Source organism: Anabrus simplex, chromosome 5, assembly GCF_040414725.1.
Source record: "Anabrus simplex isolate iqAnaSimp1 chromosome 5, ASM4041472v1, whole genome shotgun sequence".
NCBI classification, from domain to species: Eukaryota; Metazoa; Arthropoda; class Insecta; order Orthoptera; family Tettigoniidae; genus Anabrus; species Anabrus simplex.
In genome coordinates this window covers 47136638-47160910 of record NC_090269.1, presented here as the reverse complement: position 1 = coordinate 47160910, position 24273 = coordinate 47136638, and the positions used below count along the sequence as shown (strand labels likewise).

At 38.4% G+C, this 24273-nt stretch overlaps 1 protein-coding gene across 4 annotated transcripts in view; it reads right to left on the bottom strand.

Annotated features, from left to right (window-relative positions):
* The window catches only part of YME1L (ATP-dependent zinc metalloprotease YME1L), a 138254-nt gene that overhangs the window by 16893 nt on the left and 97088 nt on the right, over positions 1-24273 (bottom strand). For all 4 annotated transcript variants that reach the window (XR_010860163.2, XM_067146883.2, XM_067146881.2 and 1 more), the window contains 3 exons: positions 23620-23722; positions 11087-11312; positions 6181-6332 (listed from right to left, as the gene is read on the bottom strand). Coding sequence is in view for 3 of the 4 variants with exons in the window: in XM_067146883.2 (XP_067002984.1) it covers positions 6181-6332; positions 11087-11312; positions 23620-23722 (481 nt within the window). In the remaining variant the exon portion in view is untranslated. The remainder of the gene's footprint in view (positions 1-6180; positions 6333-11086; positions 11313-23619; positions 23723-24273) is intronic.

Genomic DNA, 24273 nt, shown 5'->3' with positions numbered 1-24273 from the left:
AAAATCTTAAACTAAAAAAAACATAAGAATGGTTTACAAGAAAATGTACCTAATCACTAGGGCTCGGATGTTTAGGAAAAGTCATATTTTTCTTTGTCTCTATTTTCTCGTCTGAATGAATTTCGGTGCAAATCAGGTGATTATCGCCACAATTAAGTGATTTTAATTTGTCATATAAATGCATATTTTGGCTATTTTCTGCCATCAGGTCATATTTTGAGCTATTTTAGTAGAAACGTCATATTTCGGCGGTTTGACGACAGCTATCAACTTACCGAATGTGAACTAGTGTTTACAAAACTGCTTCTTGGTAAGTTTATCACGCTGTTGATACAAGTCGAATAGTGGAATAACCAACCCGCTGTACTCGGCAACCCGATCTCCCAGGTAGAGACAGAAATAATCCGGAAAATCCCATCCCAGCAGTGAGCTAATTACTTCTGGTAATCGCTCACTTGTCTTAGTTCAGGTATTAGAACCTCAACTTCCTTTCACTTACACAAGCGTTAGTTTACAGTAAATCGTATCCCAGCACACATTCCAGTTTGCCTAAGGAAAAGTCTTCTACTAGTGTTAAGTTACAAAGCTTTGTTAAGGAATTTGGAGAAGAATATTTCTGTACAGACGGTTTAGTTCTATTTTGCAAGTTGTGTGAAATGAAAGTCTTGGCTGAAAAACGTTTTAATGTGCAACAACATTGTAACACGGCGAAACACAGCAACAATGTCAAACGACAACATGTCGATAAGAAGAGGCAGCAACTGATATTCGATAAGGCTGTTACATCTTCAGCAATGGACAGATGTTCGGATTTTTCAAAGGAACTTTGTGAGATGATGGTGTCTGCAAACACTCCTCTAAACAAGGTGAACAATACCCATTTCAAGAATTTTCTGGAGAATTACACTAAAAAAATCTGTTCCTACAGAATCAACACTGCGAAAAAACTATTTATCGCGTTGCTATGAAGATACTCTAAATCGAATACGACACAGTGTAGCAGACAATAAGATTTGGATATTTATTGATGAGACGACGGACACTGCAGGCAGATATATAGGGAATGTAATTATTGGAACACTCCATGCTGATCGCCCTGGGGATATTTTTCTACTAACCTCAGAAGTTTAGAGAGAGCAAATCATTCAACTATTGCAATTCTTTTTGATAATGCACTAAAAATTTTGTGGGAGGATGAAATTAAGCGGGAAAATGTTCTTCCCTTTGTTACCGATGCTGCTCCGTACATGGTGAAAGCTGCTGAAGGCCTCAAGCTATTTTATCCAAGAATGATTCACGTTACTTGCCTTGCGCATGCTCTGCATACGGTGGCAGAAGAAATTCGTGGACATTGATAAATTAATATCTAACGTCAAAAATTTTTTTTTGAAAGCACCACTGCGGGTTGCGACTTTCAAGGAGTTAGCTCCTTCGACGCCACTCCCTCCACAGCCAGTTCTTACTAGGTGGGGGACGTGGCTCGATGCTGCCGCATATTATTGCGTAAACTACTCCACTATCAAAAACATTGTTAACGGCTTCAACAAAGATGATGCCTCTTCTATCAAGATTGCCCAGGAATTGTTTTCCAACAGTTTGTCAGATAGTTTGGCATATATTAAGTCGAACTTTGGAAATATATCGAGTGCAATTACTCGTTTAGAATCTGCTGGCTTAGAAATTCATGCAAGTATTGACATTGTGAGAAGTGTTGAACTTTCAGTACAACAATCACATGGAAATTGGTGACAGTGTAAAACGGAAACTTCAAAATGTGCTTAATCGAAATGATGGTTTTCACCGTGTGTGCAAGATAAATGATGTTCTTAGAGGAAAAGGTACCAGTACACTTCAAGATGAGTGCATACTTGACAGCAGTGATTTAACATTATTTAAATATGCACCAATCACGTCTTGTGATGTAGAAAGGAGCTTCTCCTCTTACAAAAATGTGTTAAGTGATAATCGGAGGTCTTTTGCGCCTGATGCTTTGAAGATGAATCTTGTCATACACTTCAATTCCAACTGCGGAGAAGAATGAAAAAGGTATGCGAGTTTGCATAATAGGCTATAGGCTTTGACGCCCTACCATAATGTACTGAAAGACATCTATTTAATTCGTTTCTTGGTGCTCAGTTTAAACTTTAATGCATTTGAATAATGTTAATGAAATCTGGGCTTAAATGTTCCAAAATATATTTTTTAAATATTTTGATTTCTAGTTTTCTTGTATTTCAAATCACCAATGCAGGGTGCAAACATGGACTTTTACAATGTTGTGTGATCTGATAATCTTAGCGAACTTAGTTCACAAAAGTTTGATAAGTGAATCAAGGGTAATAGACTGTAGATAATTGCTGCACATGTATATTCAGAAAACTAATATTAAAGAATTCAGTTAACAAATAAGTATCAGAGAAATTACTGTTCCGATTTATAATTTATTTTTAAATGCCCATATTTTGATTAATCATTTTTGGGTCATATTTTGTCATTTTTACGTCATAGTTCGCCACTTTTGAGGTCATATTTCCTCATTTTTGAGGTCATATTTGCTTGCTTATTTGGGCTATTTTTAGGTCTTAAACTTCCGAGCCCTACTAATCACACTCATTTATGACACACACATACGAACAATAATACAGTCGAACCTCGATATCTCGAACAATCATAACTCGAATTTTCAGTATCTCGAAGTAACTTAAATTTTCTGGCCGTTTGTCCTATTCTTCACGTGTATTTTCTACTCTCAAAATTCGGTTACACGAATTTCTCGATTTCTCGAATCAAACATTTCCTCCCTTGAAGAAAAAAATACTCTGTAACTCGAATTTTGCGCAACATTAACTGTGCAATATGGCATTTGTGGTTTGTGAGGACCAGTTAACAAGTAAAGAAAGGTTTACAGTGAAGCTGGAAACTAATATGACGGAAACTGAAAAACTAGAACTTTTATGATCAGCAAATCGGCAAAACCTTGCCGTTTCTCGGGTGTCAATTAACCGGTCACGTACAAAAGCAAGCCCAGAAGTCACGGATGACAAGCTCCATGCGTAGTATTGACGAGAAGTTTCAACGTGAAGGGAGGAAACAAACAAAATAAACTAACAGATATTTTTCCAAAGGTGTTAACGGAGGTATTTTCTTGTTTCACTACTATATGTACTGTATACCGTCTTCTAAAAAGTTACTATAATAAGTGTTACAATAAAAGTGATGCCGTAAAATAGAGTTTCTTTGTATATTTTTAAGTACCATTAAACTGTTCAGTAAAAGCCCGTAGATACATATGATTCAATTATGTGCCATACATGCTCCATAACGATATTCTCTATATCTCGAAATTTCGATAATTCGAAATAAAATTTATCTCCCGAAGTGATTCACATAATACATAGTTTACTTTATTAGACTGTAAAATGAACGGAAATTTAATTTTATAGGTATCTCTGAACACTTGGAGATAATGTTAGTTATGTTTTCTGGCCATAACGTGAAGAGAAAATACCAGAAACTGTCACTGACACAACTCCCTGAAATACATCAACTCATTCAAATTATGAAGTAAGAATGAACAAAAACGCACTGAAATACGCGAAACTACTACATACAAAACAGATCGGTGCGTCTCATACATTATCAACATACGATTTTGACACAGGGAAAAGCACAGAACTGCTAGAAAAAACACGTGGCCTACAATTACAATGAAATTACGCACAGAAACGATATTATTAGTGCGCGAACCACACAATAAAAAAACTCATTCTTTCAACCCGATTAAATGAGTCACTAGCGCGCACTAGTCTCTCTTCCTTGTAGGACGATTGCTGTCCCAAATCCCCAGCCGTAAAACACACATACTGGGGTTTTTTTTTTTTGCTAGTTGCTCTACGTCACACCAACACAGATAGGTCTTATGGTGACAATGGGATAGTAAAGGCCTAGGGATGGGAAGGAAGCGGCCGTGGCCTTAATTAAGGTACAGCCCCACCATTTTCCTGGTGTGAAAATGGGAAACCACGGAAAACCATCGTCAGGGTCTCCCAGATGCAAGCTCACAGCTGCGCCACACGGCCAACTCGCCTGGTACATGCTGTTGTAGCGAGCAAGAAACACGATACAAGAAAGCGACGGACGATACACTCGCGAAATAAAACATCAAATAAAAACACTTGAAAATGAGGTTTGGTAAATTATGCAAGCATATAACAATTTATCCTTTATCCTAGAGGAAGATTGACTGTACTGGAGGTTATATTGGTCAAAAATAGGAAGAATTAAAAATAAATCGGAAAATCGGAAGATGAGTTACAAAACGGAAAGTCATTCTGCATGTCATTTGTCATCAAAACACTACCACATTAGGTGCTTCCAACAGCATGCTTGTGACACGTGCTGCCATCTAGCAGCAATAATTCAACTACGTTGTATTACACGACGAGACTGTTTGGACTTCAAGAGAAGGACGCACTCTGCGGGCCACTATGGTGTACTACTCACGTAAACAACAGACCCAGTGGCTGAGCAGCTGTCAATCAGGATTTATTACACGGCCATTATGGCAACTACAGAAGGGACCGCCACTCGACGGCGACAATTCTCAACTTGAAAAGAAAGAGAATTAGAGCAAGCAATAACGTTACTCGGTTCCTCAGGGCTATTGACAGCTTTACGAGAGACACATCCATTAATGATTACCAGTATTATCGAGACCGACTCCAGGAATCTTTATCACTTTTAACATTCTATCAGTTACCCGAAAACTTCAATTCACTGCACTTCACAACGTATTTTTATGTTATACTGCGCAATACCTGTCTTCTCGTATGTGGTCCGTATATTGAAAAGAAATGCTCCCGGGTTTCGGCACCAAGATAAATGTTGTGAATAGATGGGGAATAAGTCGCGTATACCTTACGTTGCACACTGTTTTATTCAACTACATTATTTAAAAGATTGCTACCGCTCAGAGAGCAGGATGTACAAAGATATGTCACTCTTGAACGTAGTGTCTTTTAACTGTTCATATCGAATCCCCAACAGAGCTCATCTGGTTTTATCAGCACCACATCCAGAACATTCTTCCCTCTAGTTGGTTCCATCACTTTCTGAATCAGCTGCCCTTCCCATATTAACTTACTTGCAATTTGTTGGGCATGCTTCATATCGTTCGCATTACCTTCCCAATTGACATTTGGTAAATTGATATCACCCGCTAAAATCACGTTCCTTTCCATAACGTTTCCCACATAGCTGATTATCTTATCAAATAATTCTGAATCAGCGTCTGCACTACCCTTTCCCGGTCTGTACACTCCAAAGACATCAAGTTGCCTATTATCTTTAGAAATGAGCCTTACACCTAGAATTTCATGTTTGTTATCTTTAACTTCTACGAAGCTTACAAATTCTTCTTTCACCAGAATGAATACTACCCTTCCTACCATTCCTATCTTATCTCTACGAAATGTACAGTATAGTATTTTAATTTTATTTTTCACTGCTTTTCTTGCTATATTGTTGTAAGACAAATTCATATAGTGTAATAATACTGTACTTCATTACAACAGTGGTATCGGTTTATTGGTTGTTACTTAGTGTCAGATGTAGTATCATAATGTAATTGCAAGAAGTCAAATCAAATATTGAATTAAGGCTTGAATTACCAAATGCAAATCAAAAGAAACCACTTGTCCCTTTGTGAAAATCAAATGATCATAAATATATCTCTTGGTCATGGCCATCCATCAACGGCTGCTAATTTCAGATGACCACCAGTCATTAGACATAGCCTGCATAGTTGCTAGGTAACACTGACCATGACCCATACCTTACATCACAGCCTGCACGGTTGCTAGGGTTACATTATTTGTGGTGCTAACCTCCGTAATGCAAATTTTCAGATGACCACCAGCCATAAGACATATTTATGTCAAAAAGACATACAATGGAAACGGTATTTACAGATGAGGAACGATAAAAAAGATTAGAACAAATGAAAAGCTATCGAAGAAAATGACCAGAAAATGATTGATTGAAATGGTCCAATGAGGCCATCATAAAATAATAATAATAATAATAATGACAACAACAACAACAACAAGAACCACTAACCCACGACAGTATAGTCTAGAAGAAATTAAATAAACTACTGGTGGTAATACACTGAATACTCACATGACCAAGCGAGGGTCCTCTGGGAATGATTGTCACCTTATGCAGTGGATGTGCATCCTTTGTGTAGTATGCGACGATGGCATGTCCACCTTCATGATATGCTGTAATTAGATTTGCCTCTTCATCAGGTAATCTAGATTTTCTCTCTGGACCTGAAAGAAATCACAACGAGGAAATAAGATATTACTGTAAAAAACTAAATTAAAAAAATAAGTAGGGTATAGATGTTCAAGGCAAATATACTTAGGATGGCGTGCACCAACCAAAAGTAAGTTCTACTTCCGTAGTTAAGTAATCTTGAAGTCAGGATTCGGTGACTTCCATAAGAAAGTAAATTACTTTCTAAGTATTTTAGTCCTTTCAGATACTCCTGAACTGAATTACTACAAGAGTAAAATGTTGAAGAGCACCATCTTGTAGTACATTACTAAAGAAGTAAATAAAGCACAAATATAGGTTAACATTTACTCTCACGTCATGCATAGAGTAAAATAGGATTAGCCTTGTAATTACAATACCGTGTCGTATATGAGAGGAAAACGTTTCAAACGTGTTTATGGATTACTGAGATTTTATTGATGATCTTGACGAAGAAAACGGCAGGAATGTAATAATGCGTATAGTGCGTGACATGCGAGGTCCGTATGATATGTACATGGGGAGAGAGTTGAAAAAACATTTTGGTCTTAGGAAGGAATCCTTTACTTTCCTTCTGAATCTACTTGGAGATCACTTGAACAAAATTCAGACAAGAATTCAGTTGTATCTCCCAAATTACAGTTGTTTACATTACGAGTGTTTCGTATTTGAACATTTTAGTTCGTTGCTGGTGATCTAATTAACGTTTCCCGTACGACTGTTGGTCGTATCTTCATTGCGTGGTTAGAGAACTCATGAGGCCTGCAAATGATGATGAATGTTCAGAAAATAAAAGGAAATTTTTCACGTTGGCAGGTTTTCCCCCTCAAATTGTAGATGCAATTGACTGCACGGATATTCCCATTTTGTGCCCTCCCGGTTATAATGGTGAACATTTGATAAATCAGGAGGGGAGTTTTTCTATTAATACACAGGTTATTTGCGGTGCAAGTATGAAGATCATGAATAGTGTTTGCCGACTGCCTCGTTCTACGCACGATGTACGAATTTGGGACAATGGTGCTGTTGCAGCAAACTTCTGAGCATGGTTTGTATAATGGAATGTTAGTTGGAGATAAGGGTTATTCATGCCTGTAAAAAATTCCTAATGACACCATTCCTAGAAACAAATTCACCTGCTGAACACCTGTACAACACAATTCATGCAAAAACCCGCAATGTTGTGGAAGGAACTTTTGGAGTGTGCAAAATAAGATTCCAAATCCTTGAAAAGAAAATGTGCTTCACGCCTACAGCATACGGCAACGCAATAGTAATACATCAGTCCTTCACAACTTTGCTCTGGATGTAGGCGATCTGTATGAAGAAATCGCCACCAGTTTTAACTTTTCCCTGCGTGTCGATGGCTTTCTGATTTTTAGCCTTCGCTTTTAAGTCATTCCAAAGAACTTTCAGTTGCTTTTTACTGCGTTTTCCACCACTTGAAGCATTTAATTCTTCTGTTATAGCTTTCCATGCATTTCTTTTCTTATCCAGCATCGTTATGTCGTGTTTTGTACACTCTGTGTCCTTTGCATGGCTCTTCATTATCTCTACTAACAAGCACTTATCTTTTTCGTTTACGTTTTTCCCCCGTTTACTATCAGACATTACCTTATCCATTTAATTTCTTTAAGAGAAAACACGTAAACACAACTACACTCCACGAGTAACGAACGTTACTTCTACAGTAGTAACTAAAAGAGTAAATTGTACTTCAGCTTACTGACATTACTTCCGGAGTAAAGAACTCCCGTAGCAGTTTACTTCTGTAGTGTGGACTTCTTTAGTAGATGCTACTTCCTAAGTAATTTACTCCAAGATGGTGCACACCACCCTTAGTGTGATTCTGAATTTAATACTCAATTAACTACAAATGTTTCTATACTACCCTGACCCCAAATTTTATTAAATTTACTCAAATCACCATACATTATTGATTTCTAGTTAACAAAATATGTTGACAGAAATCACATGTGGTCTAAAATTTCTCATAGTTTACTTTGTCATCTGTTGGTGATTGTTGGCAATATTTTAAAAACTTATACATTGGTGAAAATTCCTTTAATAACCAATAGGAAAGCAAGAAGGATAAAAATACTCAAGACAGTACTTTCCGTGTGAACCATGTAAATTTGCCATGGTAAGGAGGCTTGTGCGTCCCAATGAAGAAGGTAGTTGAGCAGCAGCTGCAACCACATTGTGGGTTATCTGTTAAGAGACCAGACTAACAAATGGTTCATCAAAAGTGGGGTAAAAGCCTTTCGGAAGTTGCAAGAGCAGCAGTCTGAATGATTGACTAATATGGACTTGAAATAATATTTAACATGGCTTAGCTATGTTGATTCTGCTACACCACTGAAAACGATGGGAAACTACAGCTGTAACTAACTCCTGAGGACATGCAGGTCTATCTGTATGAATGAATCAGATGAATATTGATATTCTGCGAGTCAGAGCGTGGAATGTTATACGTAGAAATGAAAAGGTTAACACATAATAAGGCACAGAGAGCTGCATCAAAAAAGTCTAAGGATTAATGATTCACACAACAACATTACTTAGTGGACAAACTGGCCAGTTGTTGCAGCTGTCAAAATTGCTGCTATTGTCTTTGTTCAATATCCATATTTGCTTTCATCAGGGGTCAGCCTTATTCCCTCTCTTGCTTATTTTCTTACTCAACATCATTACTGTAGAGCTACAAACACCATATCCAACAATGCTGATATTAGTTGATGATGTCTTAGTTACCCTGAACTCTTAACAAGAGTCAAAAAATTATACATGAAGCATATGAAATTTAATGACAAAAAAAGTAAAAGCAACTTGCACAATGAGAACAGGTTAAAAGATCAATAAATCTGACAGCACTGAGCTCAACAACCACGTTCACGTACTTGGGAAAGCTTGTACACATTAACAAGCAAAGCACTTATCAACACAGCTGTGCTGAATTGGGGTCAAATCATGGGAACTCTTAGGACTGGAATATATCGCTCTTCTTAAAATCAAGGATTTAAAAGATTATTACTCACCCAGTGATGTTGTATGTGATATAGTGTTGGCCTTCCTACCCCACTCCAAAAAAATTATGAGCAACCATCTTGAAATTTGTCTTTTGCATTTTACTTGGGTGAAAATACTAAAAATGAATGCAAAATACTGTTAACACAAGTATCTACAGGCAACATAGCCTAGCTGAGCAAGGTAAAATAGAGACGAAAAAGACTTGTCGTAATTAACCGCGTAACTTTTCCACCCTTTATTCTGAAATGGAAATTTGGGGAAAAATAAAACAAATACTACAATTTTCTCGTCAGGACTTTGTAAAAATCTTCCACCATCAATGCGTTTTCTATCTATTATTTTGCGAAATGAGCAGTCAAGAAAATATATACTGTTGCAATGGCTGGTCATCAGTTTGTAGGTAGTGATTGAGAACTGCATGTGGCAGCAATGCAGTGATGGGACTACCCGGCAAGTTAAGCACAGTATGCACACATCACTAATACACTAGCAGTACCCATGTGGAGGACATAATTGGTCTATAACATATACGGGTATCTGTGCTTATTATTATTTTTTTACACTGTTTGTTTGTCTATCTCTTAGTGTTATTTCTTGATAAGGGATCAGGGATGAGGTGGGATGAATTTATATGGCATGTTTTTATGGCTAGATGCCCCCTCCTGATGCCAACCTCAGATGAGGAGCTAATAAGGATGCAATGAATGATGGTGAATGAAATTGGGTAAGGAGTCGGAAGGAAGCGACTGTGGCCTAGAAATTGGAACTGTGCCAGCATTGATCTGGAAGTGAAAATGAGAAACCACAGAAAACCATTCTCAGGACCGCAGACTGTGGTGGTTTGACCCCACGCAACTCCTGAATGCAGAGCTTGGTTCCATGGCCATATGCCAGTAAATATGAGCAGCCACTCCTCTCAGTAATTATTTTTATATATGTAAGTGAATAGCGGTTGGTGATGGGTAATAAAATGGGAGTAAGAACGCAGAGTTTAAATTAACATTGATTACTTTCATAGAAAATAATGGCAATCAAGTGTTTTCTGTAGATCCATCACATGTACGCTACTGGAGTAAACAATAAGAACAGTTGCATGTACCAAGAAGACAAGCCTTATCATTTTGGGGACCAAAATCAGTCCAGTTCCCAGAGAAAAAAACACCACCACCAGTTAAATATGTAAAGAAACTGTGGCTATTCAGTTCTGCATGATATGCTACAGTTCAAGGTGCTGGAGATCACAAAGAAAAGAAATATAGGAATCTCACAGTTCAAAGGAAGCAAAGAGTGGCTGTGTAGATTCATGAAGAGGTATAGCCTTTCTCTACCAACGACAAAATCTGTAAGCCACCGACTGGCGGAGGACCATTCCGAGAAAGTGTTGGATTTCCATTGGAATTTTAGATTTTAAATTTGCACAATTTTCCTTCACCCTATTTTTTGAGGTTAAAAATGATTTAAAAACCTGAGAAATTTATACGAGTAAATACGGTATCTTGGCAAGGGAGCAAAAAAGATGCATCATAGAGAGACATACAATAGGAGAAATATTTTACCATTACTTATATTACATCATCAGATAGGAAGAAGGGTCTAGTACGAATTAGAGGTGCATGCAGTCTACAACACAGGTGTAAATTTTTTACATCCTTGTCAAAGTAAGTTGTTCTTCTTCTGTATTTACTTTTCCTAGCCTGCCTAAAGGAACAATATTTTATAAGAATACATAATATTTTACCCATAAGTACTTTATCCCTGGCATTCTCAAGATGTTTCATTGTGACAGAGTCAGCACCATCAATTGCAGCCCTCAGTGCTGCCTGATTAACCATGTTCTCCAGGTCTGCTCCGGTGAAGCCAGTGGTACCCCGAGCCAACATTTCAACATCTACATCCTTGCTTAGTACTCGGCCAAGATACAAATCTAAAATCTCCTTGCGACCGGTATAATCAGGAGTGGGCACCTGGAAAATACAACCACTGAGTTGTGAATTAAGTACATTTTAAAGCAACAACTCACTCTCTTTAAAATATCCAATAACAATTCAACACACAAAATATACATTTATAGGGATTTCCCTACATCTGTCTGTATAAAAATATGTTTTTGTCTGCACTTTTTGAATATTAACCTAATACCTAGGTTAATAACAGACAAGACAAATAACAGCTTATGTCATGTTCAGTTTGTTTTTTGTCCGTTACAGCAACATGGGAAAATGGATAGAGGGACCTTTTCTGGAATTTAGAAAATAAAAACCTGGGTGCACACATTACTGTATTTGAAATGAGGTTGGCACTGCTTCATGTCAAACAATGGATCCTGTTATACTGTTGTGTTGTCTGGCCTTGGTCTGCGTGACGTCAGTAGTGGGTTAGAAGGGATGTGTTAACCATGTTAGTTACAAGTTCTCGCAATTACTCCTTCATGGCTGAAGATAAGCTTAGGGTTAATGAAAATGCATAGAACGTTGGAAACCGCTCAGAAGGTAGAAAGTACGATGTCAGAGATAGTTGTACTCGCAACTGGCAAAAAACAAAAGGTAATCACATTCCTATACAGCTAATACCAAATATCACACTCATTAAAACACAAAGGCGACACTAGCTGATTACAAATATCAGGAGAAAGTAAGCAAACAACATGAGAATTCTGATCAGCGGGTTGTTTACCTAACAGCATGTGAAGATTATGATCCATTTCTTAAAACAAATGTACATTTTACTGTAGCCTACTCATTTTTGGAGTACATCATTGTGTAAGATAATTTCTCATAAATAAAACACAAATTAAAGCCTATATATTTCCTTTTAATTCACTCCTAAAATTAGGATGCATTGAGTTTTCACGTATATACAGTACATTTACCATTAACTATATTCAGCCTAAACTATACTCCGCACAGCTTTACTTCTAAACTGATGTTTCGCAAAACAAATGAGCAATGCCTTACCTCTATTGCCAGTATGATACTGCTGCGAGGACAGCTGATGCAATATGACCGCAGTAAACAGCCCTTGTAAAATGTGATACTGAACTCAAAAATGCTAACGAATTGAGATTGGAAACAAATTCACAAAAACTACATATACTAACAACTTCTGACAAAAAAAAAACAAAAACAAAAAAAAAAAAAACATTATTAAGAATAAAAGAGAATGAGAAAATAACACATCATTCACCGATAATGGCTGGCACAGGAAGGAGGTCATGGCCCACAAACGGAACACTCCAATGATCTCAGTGTCACTTTCTTGCCACTTGCCTTTCCCGAACTACACTGAGAGATGCTAAACACGCATGAACTAAGTACCCTAACCAATACACAGACGTACATAAAACTACAGCTATTTTTATACACTCAACTACTAAACGTATATTTTACTAACTTATGTTACGCTACCTCCCCTGTGAAGAACCATGTGACCTTGCCACGGTGGGGAGGCTTGCATGTTCCAATGAAGCAGGTAGCCGAGCCGTACGTGCAACCATATCGGATGGGTATCTGTCGAGAGACCAGACTAACGAATGGTTCAACAAAGGAGGGGTAGCAGCCTTTCAGATGTTGCAAGGGCGACAGTCTAGATGATTGACTGATCATCATCATCTGCAGTTTCCAGCTGTTGGCCGGGTCTGCTTGGAATATATGCCTCTCCATCTCCTCTTGTCTTCCCACCACTTCTCCCTAGTCATTCTTGCCCAGTCCTCACCTCTTCTCTGTATGCACTCTTCCACTTCTTTTATCCACCTGTCTCTTGGTCTTCCTCTTGGCCGTTTACCTGTTATCTCAATTTCATGCATCCTCCTTGGTATCCTTTCCTCTGTCATTCTCTTCATGTGTCCATACCATCTAAGTCTAGATGCCTCTATCCTATTCTGTAGTGGCTCTTCTTTTACTATATCTCAAACCTTCTCATTTCTCATCTTATCCCATCTTGTCACTCCTATTCTGCTTCAGAAATTTCATTTCAATTGCCTGTATTCTATTCACAGCTCTCTGCCTCATTACCCATGTCTCAGCTGCATACGTCAGAATAGGTATATAGTACGTCCTGTATATCACCATTTTGCTTCTCTGAGGGACATCTTTGCTCCAAACCAGGCTTCTGACACATTTCAGGAATGCTCCTGCTCATCTTCCACGTTTGATTATTTCCTTATAATTTCTTCCACTTTCCTCTATGATACTTCCTAAGTACTTGAAACTCTCTACCTTCCTAAGCTGTTTCCCTCCAAGCATTATCACTCTCGTAGGTCTCTCCTTCTTTCTAGTTGTAATCACTATCTCGCTCTTTTGGGTATTAAATTTCAATCCATATTGCTCCACCTCATCTACCCAAGCATCCAACTGTTCCTGGATATCCTCTTCCTTTTCTCCCCAGACTAACAGGTCATCTGCAAACATCATCACTTTCATTTTTCCTTCTCCAATTTTCCTTGCCACTTTTGTTGTCATTATTTTGTCCATTGTTACTACGAAGAGCAAAGGTGACAGAGCACTTCCTTGTTTTAATCCACCTTTTTGCTCAAACCAGCCTGTTGTAATAATACTTAACATGAAAGCAATGAGAAACTTCAGCCGTAACTAATTCCCGAGGACATGCAGCTCTCTCTGTATGAATGATGTACTGATGATGGCTTCCTTCCAGGTAAAATGTTCCGGAGGTAAAGCAGTCCCCCATTTAGATCTCCGGGTGGGGACCACACGAGAGGGGGGCAATCATCAGGAAGATGGATACTGACATTCTGCGAGTTGGAGCGTGAAATTTTATAAGTTTGAATAGTTGAGGTAGGTTAGAGAATCAGAAAAGGAAGATGGATAGACTAAAGTTAGATGAAGTTGGTATAAGTGAAGTACGTTGGCAAGAAGAGTAGGATTTTTGGTCAGGCAACTACAGAATTATCAACACAAAATCAAACGGGAAATGTAAGAGTTGGTTTAATAATGAATAAGAAAATAGGGCAGCGAGTAAGCTGCTATGAACAGCATAGTAAAAGAATTATTGCTGTCAAGATAGACACAAACCAAGGCTCACTACAATAGTGCAAGTCTATATGCCTACTAGTTCAGCAGATGATGATGAAATCAAAAGATTATATGAAGAGATAGATTTAATACAATATGTAAAAGGTGATGAGAATCTAATTGTGATGGGAGACTGGAATGCACTGGTAGGCCAAGGAAGAGAAGGTAATACATAGGAGAATTTGGATTGGGACAAAGGAATGAAAGAGGAAGCCAGCTGGTTGAATTCTGCACCGATCATAACTTAGTCCTTGCTAACACTTGGTTCAAACACCACAAACGATGGCTGTATACATGGACGAGACCTGGAGACACTGGAAGGTATCAAATTGACTTCATTACGATTAGGCAGAGATTCAGAAACCAGGTGATGGATTGCAAGACTTTCCCAGGAGCAGACATGGATGCTGACCACAACCTGTTGGTCATGAAATCCCATCTGAAGTTGAAGAAACTGAAGAAAGGAAGGAATGAAAGGAGATGGGATCTAGACAAATTGAAAGAAGAGAGTGTGAGGGATTGTTTCAAGGAATATGGAACTAAATGAAAAGGCTGAAGGTAACATAGTAGAGGAAGAATGGACAGTCATGAAAAATGAGATCAGTAAGGCTGCTGAAGAAAAGTTAGGAAGAAAGGAAAGAACAACTAAGAAACAATGGATAACTCAAGAGATACCAGACCTGATTGATGAACGACGAAGGTACAAGAATGCAAAAAATGAGGAGGGTAGAAAAGAACACAAGTGAATAAAGAATGAAGCAGATAAAAAGTGCAGGACAGCTAAGGAAGAATGGCTGAAAGAGAAGTGCAAGGATGTTGAAGGTTGTATGGACCTAGGAAAGGTAGATGCTGCATACAGGACAGATATGGAAACCTTTGGAGAAAGGAAAACAAGATGTATGAATATTAAAAGCTCAGGTGGAAAACCACTTCTAGGGAAAGGAAACAAGTCAGAAAGATGGCAGGAACATATCCAACAGTTGTATCAAGGTGAAGATGTACATAATTTGGTTCTGGAACAAGACGACGCTGTTGATGCTGATGACCTGGGAGACCCAATTTTTAGGTCAGAATTTGACAGAGCTTTGAAAGACCTATGTAGGAACAAGGCACCGGGAATTGATGACATACCCTCAGAATTACTGACTGCCTTAGGAGAAACGAGCATGGATAGGTTATTCCGTTTAGTGTGTGAGATGTACGATACAGGAGAAGTGACATCCGATTTTTGGCAGAATGTTGTTATACCTATTCCCAAAAAAGTTGATGCTGACAAGTGTGAAAACTACTGCATCATTAGTTTAGTATCTCATGCCTGCAAAATTTATCTCAGTTGTTGTTCAATTGTGTGCTGGAAAAAATTATGCATGAATGGAGTAAGGTACCGTATGTCCACCAACTGTTAAGACTGGAAGGAATATTCGATTAAATTGTCTTGCATCTGCTGATGATCTAGCATTATTAGCAAATAAAGAAAACTATGTTAATTTGAAGTTGTTGGGATGCAAAAATCGGACTTAGAATTACGTGATTTCGAATTAACTGCCAACTCATAATTCAGAAATGCCAACCCTTGCCGTGACACAAAATACTCTAAGACATGTTACTGCATGCAATTAACCTTGATTCAGGGTTTAAACCTTTCAAATGCCATGGAAAAAGCTACTTCCGAAATGTATTCAACAATGTACACTTACAGTATTCTTTTTTTTTTTTTTTTTTTTTTTTTTTTTTTTTGCTAGTTGCTTTACGTTGCACCGACACAGATAGGTCTTATGGCGACGACTGGACAGGGAAGGCCTAGGAATGGGAAGGAAGCAGCCATGGCCTTAATTAAGGTACAGCCCCAGCATTTGTCTGGTGTGAAAATGGGAAGCCACGGAAAACCATCTTCAGGGCTGCCGACAGTGGGGTTTGAACCTACTATCTCCTGGATGCGAGCTCACAGCTGCACGCTCCTAACCGCACGGCCAACTCGCCCGGTACAGTATTCAAATAATGTACTTCTTTAACTCGCTGAAAAACATAACCTCATGCAATGAAAGAAAAAACAAAAGCAGGATTGAAAGAGAAGTAGAAATGTATGCTTGCTTTCCTGTGCAAGTACTTTATTCATTGAATTACTGTACTGTAGCCTATGCATTTTAGATATCCTGTACTTGCACGGAAAGTACCTGATGCCCTTAAAAATTTGTGGCTTATCAAACTTTCCTACGAAGAGCGGAGGATGTCTCTCGCTTCCATGTGCATTGCAACACAGTACAATTACACCCCCCCCCCCAATATTGTTGGTATGATTTCCCGGTTGCCACTTCTCTCCTTTAAAACCATAAGTCCGTTTGGGCTCGGCATTAAAAAAAAAAAGTTTCATCGGCATCGGCAATATTGTTCGGTGTGTACCAGTGGCGTATGCTAGGGTCAAGACGTGGGCTAACACTAGGCTTAGGTTACCCCTTTTCGATGGTTGGTTTAGTGAACACCACGCCTTCAGTGTTTTGAGCTGCAGCAAATAGCCAATGGAGAAGCATGCTGTATTGTCAAGGCTGCTTCACAAGCTACTGCCCTGGCCTCTGCCACTGCCAATACTCAACACCTGATCAGTGGAGATGGTAGCCTAAGGTTTAGCAAATGAAAGTCCAGCTTTGTGGCTAAATGGATAGAATGCTTGCCTTTGGTCCGATGGCTCCGATTCAATTTTCATAATCAACCCCGTCATACTGTTAATTCCCCTGGCTTGGGGACTGGACGTTTATGACGTCTTCACCATTCATTTTATTCTCATTAGGTTACCACCAAGCCTATACATATGTCATGCACCATTATTATGATTATTAAATAAAATTTTGAATTGTATAGCGGTCGTACCCATCGTTCACTGGTTAATTAGCTTCCTCGGGAGATCAGTGTTGGTATCCGACCCATGATCACGGGTTCGATTCCGACCAACAAAAGAGAACACTGAATCTGAAAGATTGCATTTCATTTTTAGCAGATCTACGTATAAAAAGAAAACTGTATTACTACTATAACAGCAGTCCTGCAGTGTCTTCCTACAAGGATGTTGAAGTAAACAGGAGTGAAATACCAACACACTGTTATCTATATAATTAAGTAAGAAGTATGAGGTGAGGAAGTATATACAACGACTAACGCATGGTTGATAGTTAGCAGTGGCGATCTGACGGACCAAAGCCTACGACACGTATCCCCCCTTGGTAGACCTCAGTATACCCCAAGGCTGTCGGTAACGTATGTTCTACAGAAGAATTGGCCTGTACAGTCACTGGAAATTTAAGCACAAACTGCTGTGAGTTGAAGTGAGCTATTAGCCAGGAAATCTGTAAACTCGGAAACAAGTAACTACCGATGACGACTGATTTTGATATTTAATAGAATCTTTCTCTCTTTTATTTCACCAACTAGTTTCCTTCTCGTGTACTCCAACATCGCCTTCGAATGTGGACGATAGAGCTCGCAAGTGCACATAGCAAGAAAACCATACCGTTCTGAAAATGATCGACCGCATTTTGTGGCAAACGTTTGAGTTTTCTTATTCAAACAGCGTCACCTAACCTAACTTAACCGAACTATATGTATCATAAAAACATATTTCAAGCCCCAGTAGAGAAATGATAACCTTCCGCTATAAATTTACATGGTAATAGCCTTTCTGAAATTTAACCAGATGTGAAAAAATATAAACTAACCTCCAAAATAAATGATGCACTCTGCTGTATCATGAGGTGCATCCCATTCTTACTTAATTGCAGTATTTAGAATTAAAATTAAGCAATCATTTACTTCAGCCTTTATTTTTAACGTGTTAACACCTGCTATCAGATAAGTTATTTATGCATTTATTGCGAAAACATATCTCCAGTCAACGCTCATCCAACATAAGAGGTAAGCGATCTTAGACTTCCATTTTGAACACCCTATTTTCAAGGCCCGAGTATATCTTTTTCCTTTTTCCATTTTTCAGATTTCAGTTCACGCACTTGGCATCTTATTTTTTCCGTTTTGATCTTGAACTCCCAATAAAAGTTAAGACACCTGTTATTCAGCTTTAACCATTGTTTTGGATGAAGTGGATATTGGCCTCTACCTTATAACGGGCTTCAGGCATGATCAATCCTGTTTGAAGTGTTACTACTCCATGTCTGCTACAATATGCGATTTCTCTTGCCCGTCTCACCTATCTATACAAGAGTGAGATTTAATTATTTCTTCATTCAAAAGAATATAATCATTTTTTGTTATGTATGAACATTCTTCTTAACTGACTGGAAGCTATGAGATTGATTATTACACTGCCAGCTCTGTGTTGTACCTTATGTTTTTAACCTCTGGCAACACGATTACATGTTTTTTTTTCACTTAGCCATGATGAACACTCTTATATATTTTCACTCTTGTTTTATGTTTGAACATTCTGATTGACTGACTGGTAGCAATGATATCCTAATGATTTTTAATATTTCCCTACCAGCTCTGTATTGTACTTTCTGTCTTTATCCTCTGTTTCAACACGATTGTGTGTTTTTCTCTTAGCCATGTTGTAACATTCTATGTTTTTTTCACACTAGTTTTAAGCTTATTTGATTTTCTATATGTAAATGTTGATTCTTAGGGTACCATATATTTTAAGGACACTAGGTTCGGGGCCCTGATCTAACTTTAGGCTAAGATTTATTTTGGCTGATGATGCTTACGACTGTTAAGCGAAACATGTCCCATCTTACAACGCCTGTTGTAATGTTTATTTCCGAAATATAAGGAAAGATAAGTATTAGAAAGGTGGTGTTATGTTTATTTCCGAAATATAAGGAAAGATAAGTATTAGAAAGGTGGTGTTAACTATTATTCTTATTTTAAAGTTCATAATCAGATGTCCAAAACAGTCTACAATGATATTTATTACTTGTAATCGCCTTCGAATGTCGACAAGAGAGCTCGCTAGTTGATAGAGCGAGGAAACGATACCAAAGATGATCAACTGCATGCAATATAATGGCTGAGTGCATAAATATCGGTAATGAAAAAAAAATTGCGCACGCTGAATCGCTTCTAATAACGGATGTGTCAGTGATAGGGCTCTTGCTGTAACTGAAGGATAATACATAGTTTAATATAGGAATTTTGAAGGGACAGGAGAAAACTGATGTTATAATAGGGTTCTCGTTATATCCCGTACTTGCTATAGCGGACTTCTACTGTACTTAGCTGTGCCTGCAGAACTAACACATATAATGAAATATCACAGACATTTCACCTTACACTATCAAAATTACTTGCATTGAATAAAATCTTAAATATGATCTACATTTTGTTCTTCCCACAAATATCATAAAACGGGAAGCAATAACAACTTCCCTCAACCTTCAACCTTACAAAAAATCTTTACGTAATAGAAAGGGTGGTAAAAATGAGCAGGGGAGAGAACAAGATACATTGAGGTTTAAACAACGGATTTTAAAGGTCCAAGGTGAAATAGCAGTAACAAGTTCCAGAGAAGCATGTAGCACACACTAAAGGTCTCTCGAGTTAAGTGGCAGACGTTAAAACTTATCCTTCCCAAGCAGTTCACCAGACTGAACAGATGATCTTTATCTGTCCATTCCTATAGTGTTCCATTCTGTAGCAATTCATATTGGTTACACGGTAAATTCCAAAAGCAAGGTATAGGTTAGATGTGGATCGTAACAGATTTTCACTCCCACAACTGTCTGAACCCATAATTAAATGGTGTGAAATAAGCAATATTTAGTTAGATAACCGTAGACCAGTATGGGCTGAGAAGAGGTTTCATAAAGGAACTAATGTTGATAGAAAGAAATACATACCGTATTTACTTGCGTATTAGACCCCTTTCCCCCCCACTTTTACAGCCAAAAAACAGTAAAGGGGGGTCCAATATGCGATAACCTCAAAATTTTGTGCAGCAAACACATGACTTCTAGGCGATGAAGAGCTATAAATTGTACGTGTAAATATTCTATACTATTATTTAACAAACTTAGAATGTATTTAAGTTATACTGGCTATTTTCGTCCGAAGGCAGTATTTCTAAATGTAAAAAGACAATGAATGGTGAACACGACTTTTAGGCCTACGGTACATACAAAAGTCCGTTTTAGTTAGTCATATCACGTCATCCGTTACATCTCATTAATTCCTCTGGTGAGGTTGCCGTCAGAAAGGGCATACGGCCGTAAAAACTCGCTACAAAGATTCCTCTCACTTCATACTCGACCCCGTAGAAAAATGGATAAGGGTATTGTGTTATCATATAATTAAATATTGATACAAAAGAACTTAATGGCCAGTCATTTGTCTCTGTCAGTTCAGCAGTAGGCCTACCACACATTAAATCTCATCACTGCTTTCATTTGAATTATCGCCGTGCGCCGCCAACTTCCCTGCCCTGCTACCGGCGTGTCGGCAATTCAAGTGACGTCATCTTCACTGCCATCTCGTCAGTCGCGTCAGCCATGCTTCATTCTCTTTGACCGAGCTCGATAGCTGCAGTCGCTTAATTGCGGCCAGTATCCAGTATTCGGGAGATAGTAGGTTCGAACCCCACTATCGGCGGCCCTGAAAATGGTTTTCCGTGGTTTCCCATTTTCACACCAGGCAAATGCTGGGGCTGTACCTTAATTAAGGCCATGCCCGCTTCCTTCCCACTCCTAGCCATTTCCTGTCCCATCGTCGCCATAAGACCTATCTGTGTCGGTGCGACGTAAAGCAACTAGCAAGTAGCATTCTCTTTGAGCCATGCACTGTAATCGAGAGCATACGAGGTTCCGTCTTTTTGAACCTTTTAAAAATAATTTTGTTCCCGACTATAGAGTCTAAACAGTGTAAACCTATTCCCAAATGGTTTCTGGAGATGGTCTCTGATATTCCCAGTTGGTGTATATGTAGCAGAAGCCACTCCTTCAGAATAAAGCCGTGCTGTAGACGACATGCCAAACCATCAGCTGATAACTAGCATATGTTACGAGTTGTACTTCCGAATGTAATACATAGTAACTGGAGACATTCTTTTGATAACTGCGGCTCCTCAAACACAGAGCCTATTTTTAAGTATATTTCATGCTTGTTCTCTACATTTATCACATCAGGATTTACATAAACAGCTGTCCATGAGATAAGACAGACCACATTGTTTACGTTAGGTATATTATCGCCCTGATAGTGCCAAAAGTTCCTTGACGGAAAGAATAAAAATAAATAACAGGAAAATATACAGCATTTATGGATATCTACAGGTGTGGCGGTAATGCGTTTTATTATGATAATGTTTAATTCCGTACATTCGTTGTCTCTTTTTTTAAATTAACGCCTACCCTAGTGTGTATTGTTTGGCGTCTCCGAAAATCGTATAAAGTACGTGGGGACATAAAATTATTATTATTATTATTTGTTAGGTATGTAGACGAGTAAAATAATTGTTTTCATTGGATAGCTTTTATCACGTTTTAAACTTACTTCTCTCCAAATATATAACTTACCTATATTGGCCCGAGTTACGAGATATTAAATGACCACTTTGTTAATGATCTCGCCTGCTGTATAAACAGCAACAACCACGAATATTTCTCAACTAAAGTAAACTCATTTCCTCATCCCGAGGTGGTACAGCTCTTTTTAGACACACCGCCAGTGGAGGGGAGTTACATGTACCGCTTTTACCGCATATCAACCTTTCTGCCATTCGTAAATCTCTGGCAGTACGGTACCGGGAATCGAAGTCAGACTCCTGAGAACAGCAACTAATTGTGCTAACCATTACGCTGGCAGACATTATTAACTACAAAACATAGACATATAGCATGACTGATGCATGCTTGCAATGTGCGGGTCGGACACAAAGCTAGGCCTATTCACCTATTTGTGCTATGTCATCAAAGCTGCAGTAGGCTAGACCTACGCTATGGAGGCACATTTCTTAACTACGTAACACAGATGTACCGCATGGATTCGACGCGTTTTCATTGCGTAGGTCGTACGGACGAAACTATTCGCAAATTTGTGCGATGTCATCAGAACTGCAATAAGACTTGTACCTGCTTCGAAGCGGATGTTCTTCTGTGACTAATTACGTTGGGGGGTCTTATATGAGAGATTTATCTTTTTCATTTTCTTCATCTTCATCCAATACGCAAGGGGGTCTAATACACGAGTAAATATGGTATATGAAAATAAATACCTCCGTCGACTTCTCACCTCATTTTAAGAAGAAGAAAAGAAGAAGAGAAGAAACTAGCTCTTCTGAAGTAAGGTCTCTAATCGAATACCCAACAAGACAGGAACTCTCCAGGATCAGGACAGGCTCCAATGCACAAGAGGAGAGGAGGAAGTCGACAAGGTCCGAGTTGATAGGACAGCTGATGCAAGCCACATGTTACGCTACAGAATGATGTCAAACGAGAGGCAGACAACTACCAGCTGAGAAGAGGCAAAGTTAAAGGGAGGAGAGTGCATACGTAGTAGAGGGCAGAGAATAGTTCAAAATGGAGATGCATGAACGGGAGATGAATAAGGCAAGACATGCACCATTTACTGCCTTCATAACCATAGATGTCGCAGAGGATAAAGACGGAAAGGTTGGAGATCATAAAATGATCTTAATAGGCGCTACAAGAAAAAAAGTACAGTAGTGCACTGTAGCATATGTGATTTTGGTCAGGCTGGTATAAGGAGTTAGGACTGGGAAAGAAATAGCCATGACCTTAATATAAGTACAGCTCCAGCATTTGCCTCGTGTGAAAATTGGAAACAATGAAGAATTATCTACAGGGCTGCCAACAGTGGGCTTCGAACCTACCATCTCCTGAATGCAACGCAAACACAATGCCTATAGCTCTCGTAAGCTAAATATTCTAACAAATGAGACATCACAACAAAGCAGAGAATTTCTTTTTTGAATTATAGGCTGAGTACAGTCAATTATCTTGGCTGTTACATCTTTTCAACAATTAAAATTTCTTTTTCCTTTTCAGCAATACAGTAAGAGTATGAATAGTAAACACATCTATACATCAAACTTGTAAAGATTTTCAGAATTTTTTTAAATCTGAAAAAAAAAAAACTGATTGAATGAAACATATTCTGTGTATATAAAATTTAAAAAAGAATCACATTTTTAGCTACTCTTTTCAAGAGGTTGAGCAAAAGTGAAAAATGTGACATTATGGAATTTCTTTTGAAAATAATCCGTGCAACTCACATAAGTACTTACATTGACTTCGACATCAAATCGACCAGGACGAAGCAGAGCTTTATCGAGGTCATCCCTTCTATTGGTAGCACCCAACACTATCACACCTTCGTTTTGATGAAATCTGGAAAAACAAGCAGTCAAAAATATAAACTCAGAGTTAAACACAAGTAGTGGGATTTAAAACAGAAACATATAGAAGATTTGGTATCTGAAGCAGACATGTGGATTATTAACATCAGTAAATAGTTTTGTTTGGGGACAATTATATGTGAATGGAATAATGTTCTGTCAAACGGGGTGATTTCGGACAGTATGGTAGATTGGCCGTATTTTGTTGCACAGCAACGAGCCGCCGCTGCTTAGCACTTCTGTGCGCGTTTGAGTTTGATCTTGAGGTTATGTTTCCCGTGTTCCGCATTTTTTTTACGAGTCGACTTCATACTTTGGAAAATTTCCCGTGTGCACTGGCATTGTTGAAAGTTCATGCATTATCATTAAGTGGATACTTTCGACTACCGCGACCGGAATGGATGCATTATAACTGTGGTTCTTAGCGAGATCAACTGACTGAAGTGTTTATAAACGATTGCTGTGAAATTTTGGTGTGATTTAGTGAAAAATAGTGTTTTATGCACATTGTCCTAAAAATTGAAAGCAGTCTGGATGATTTCG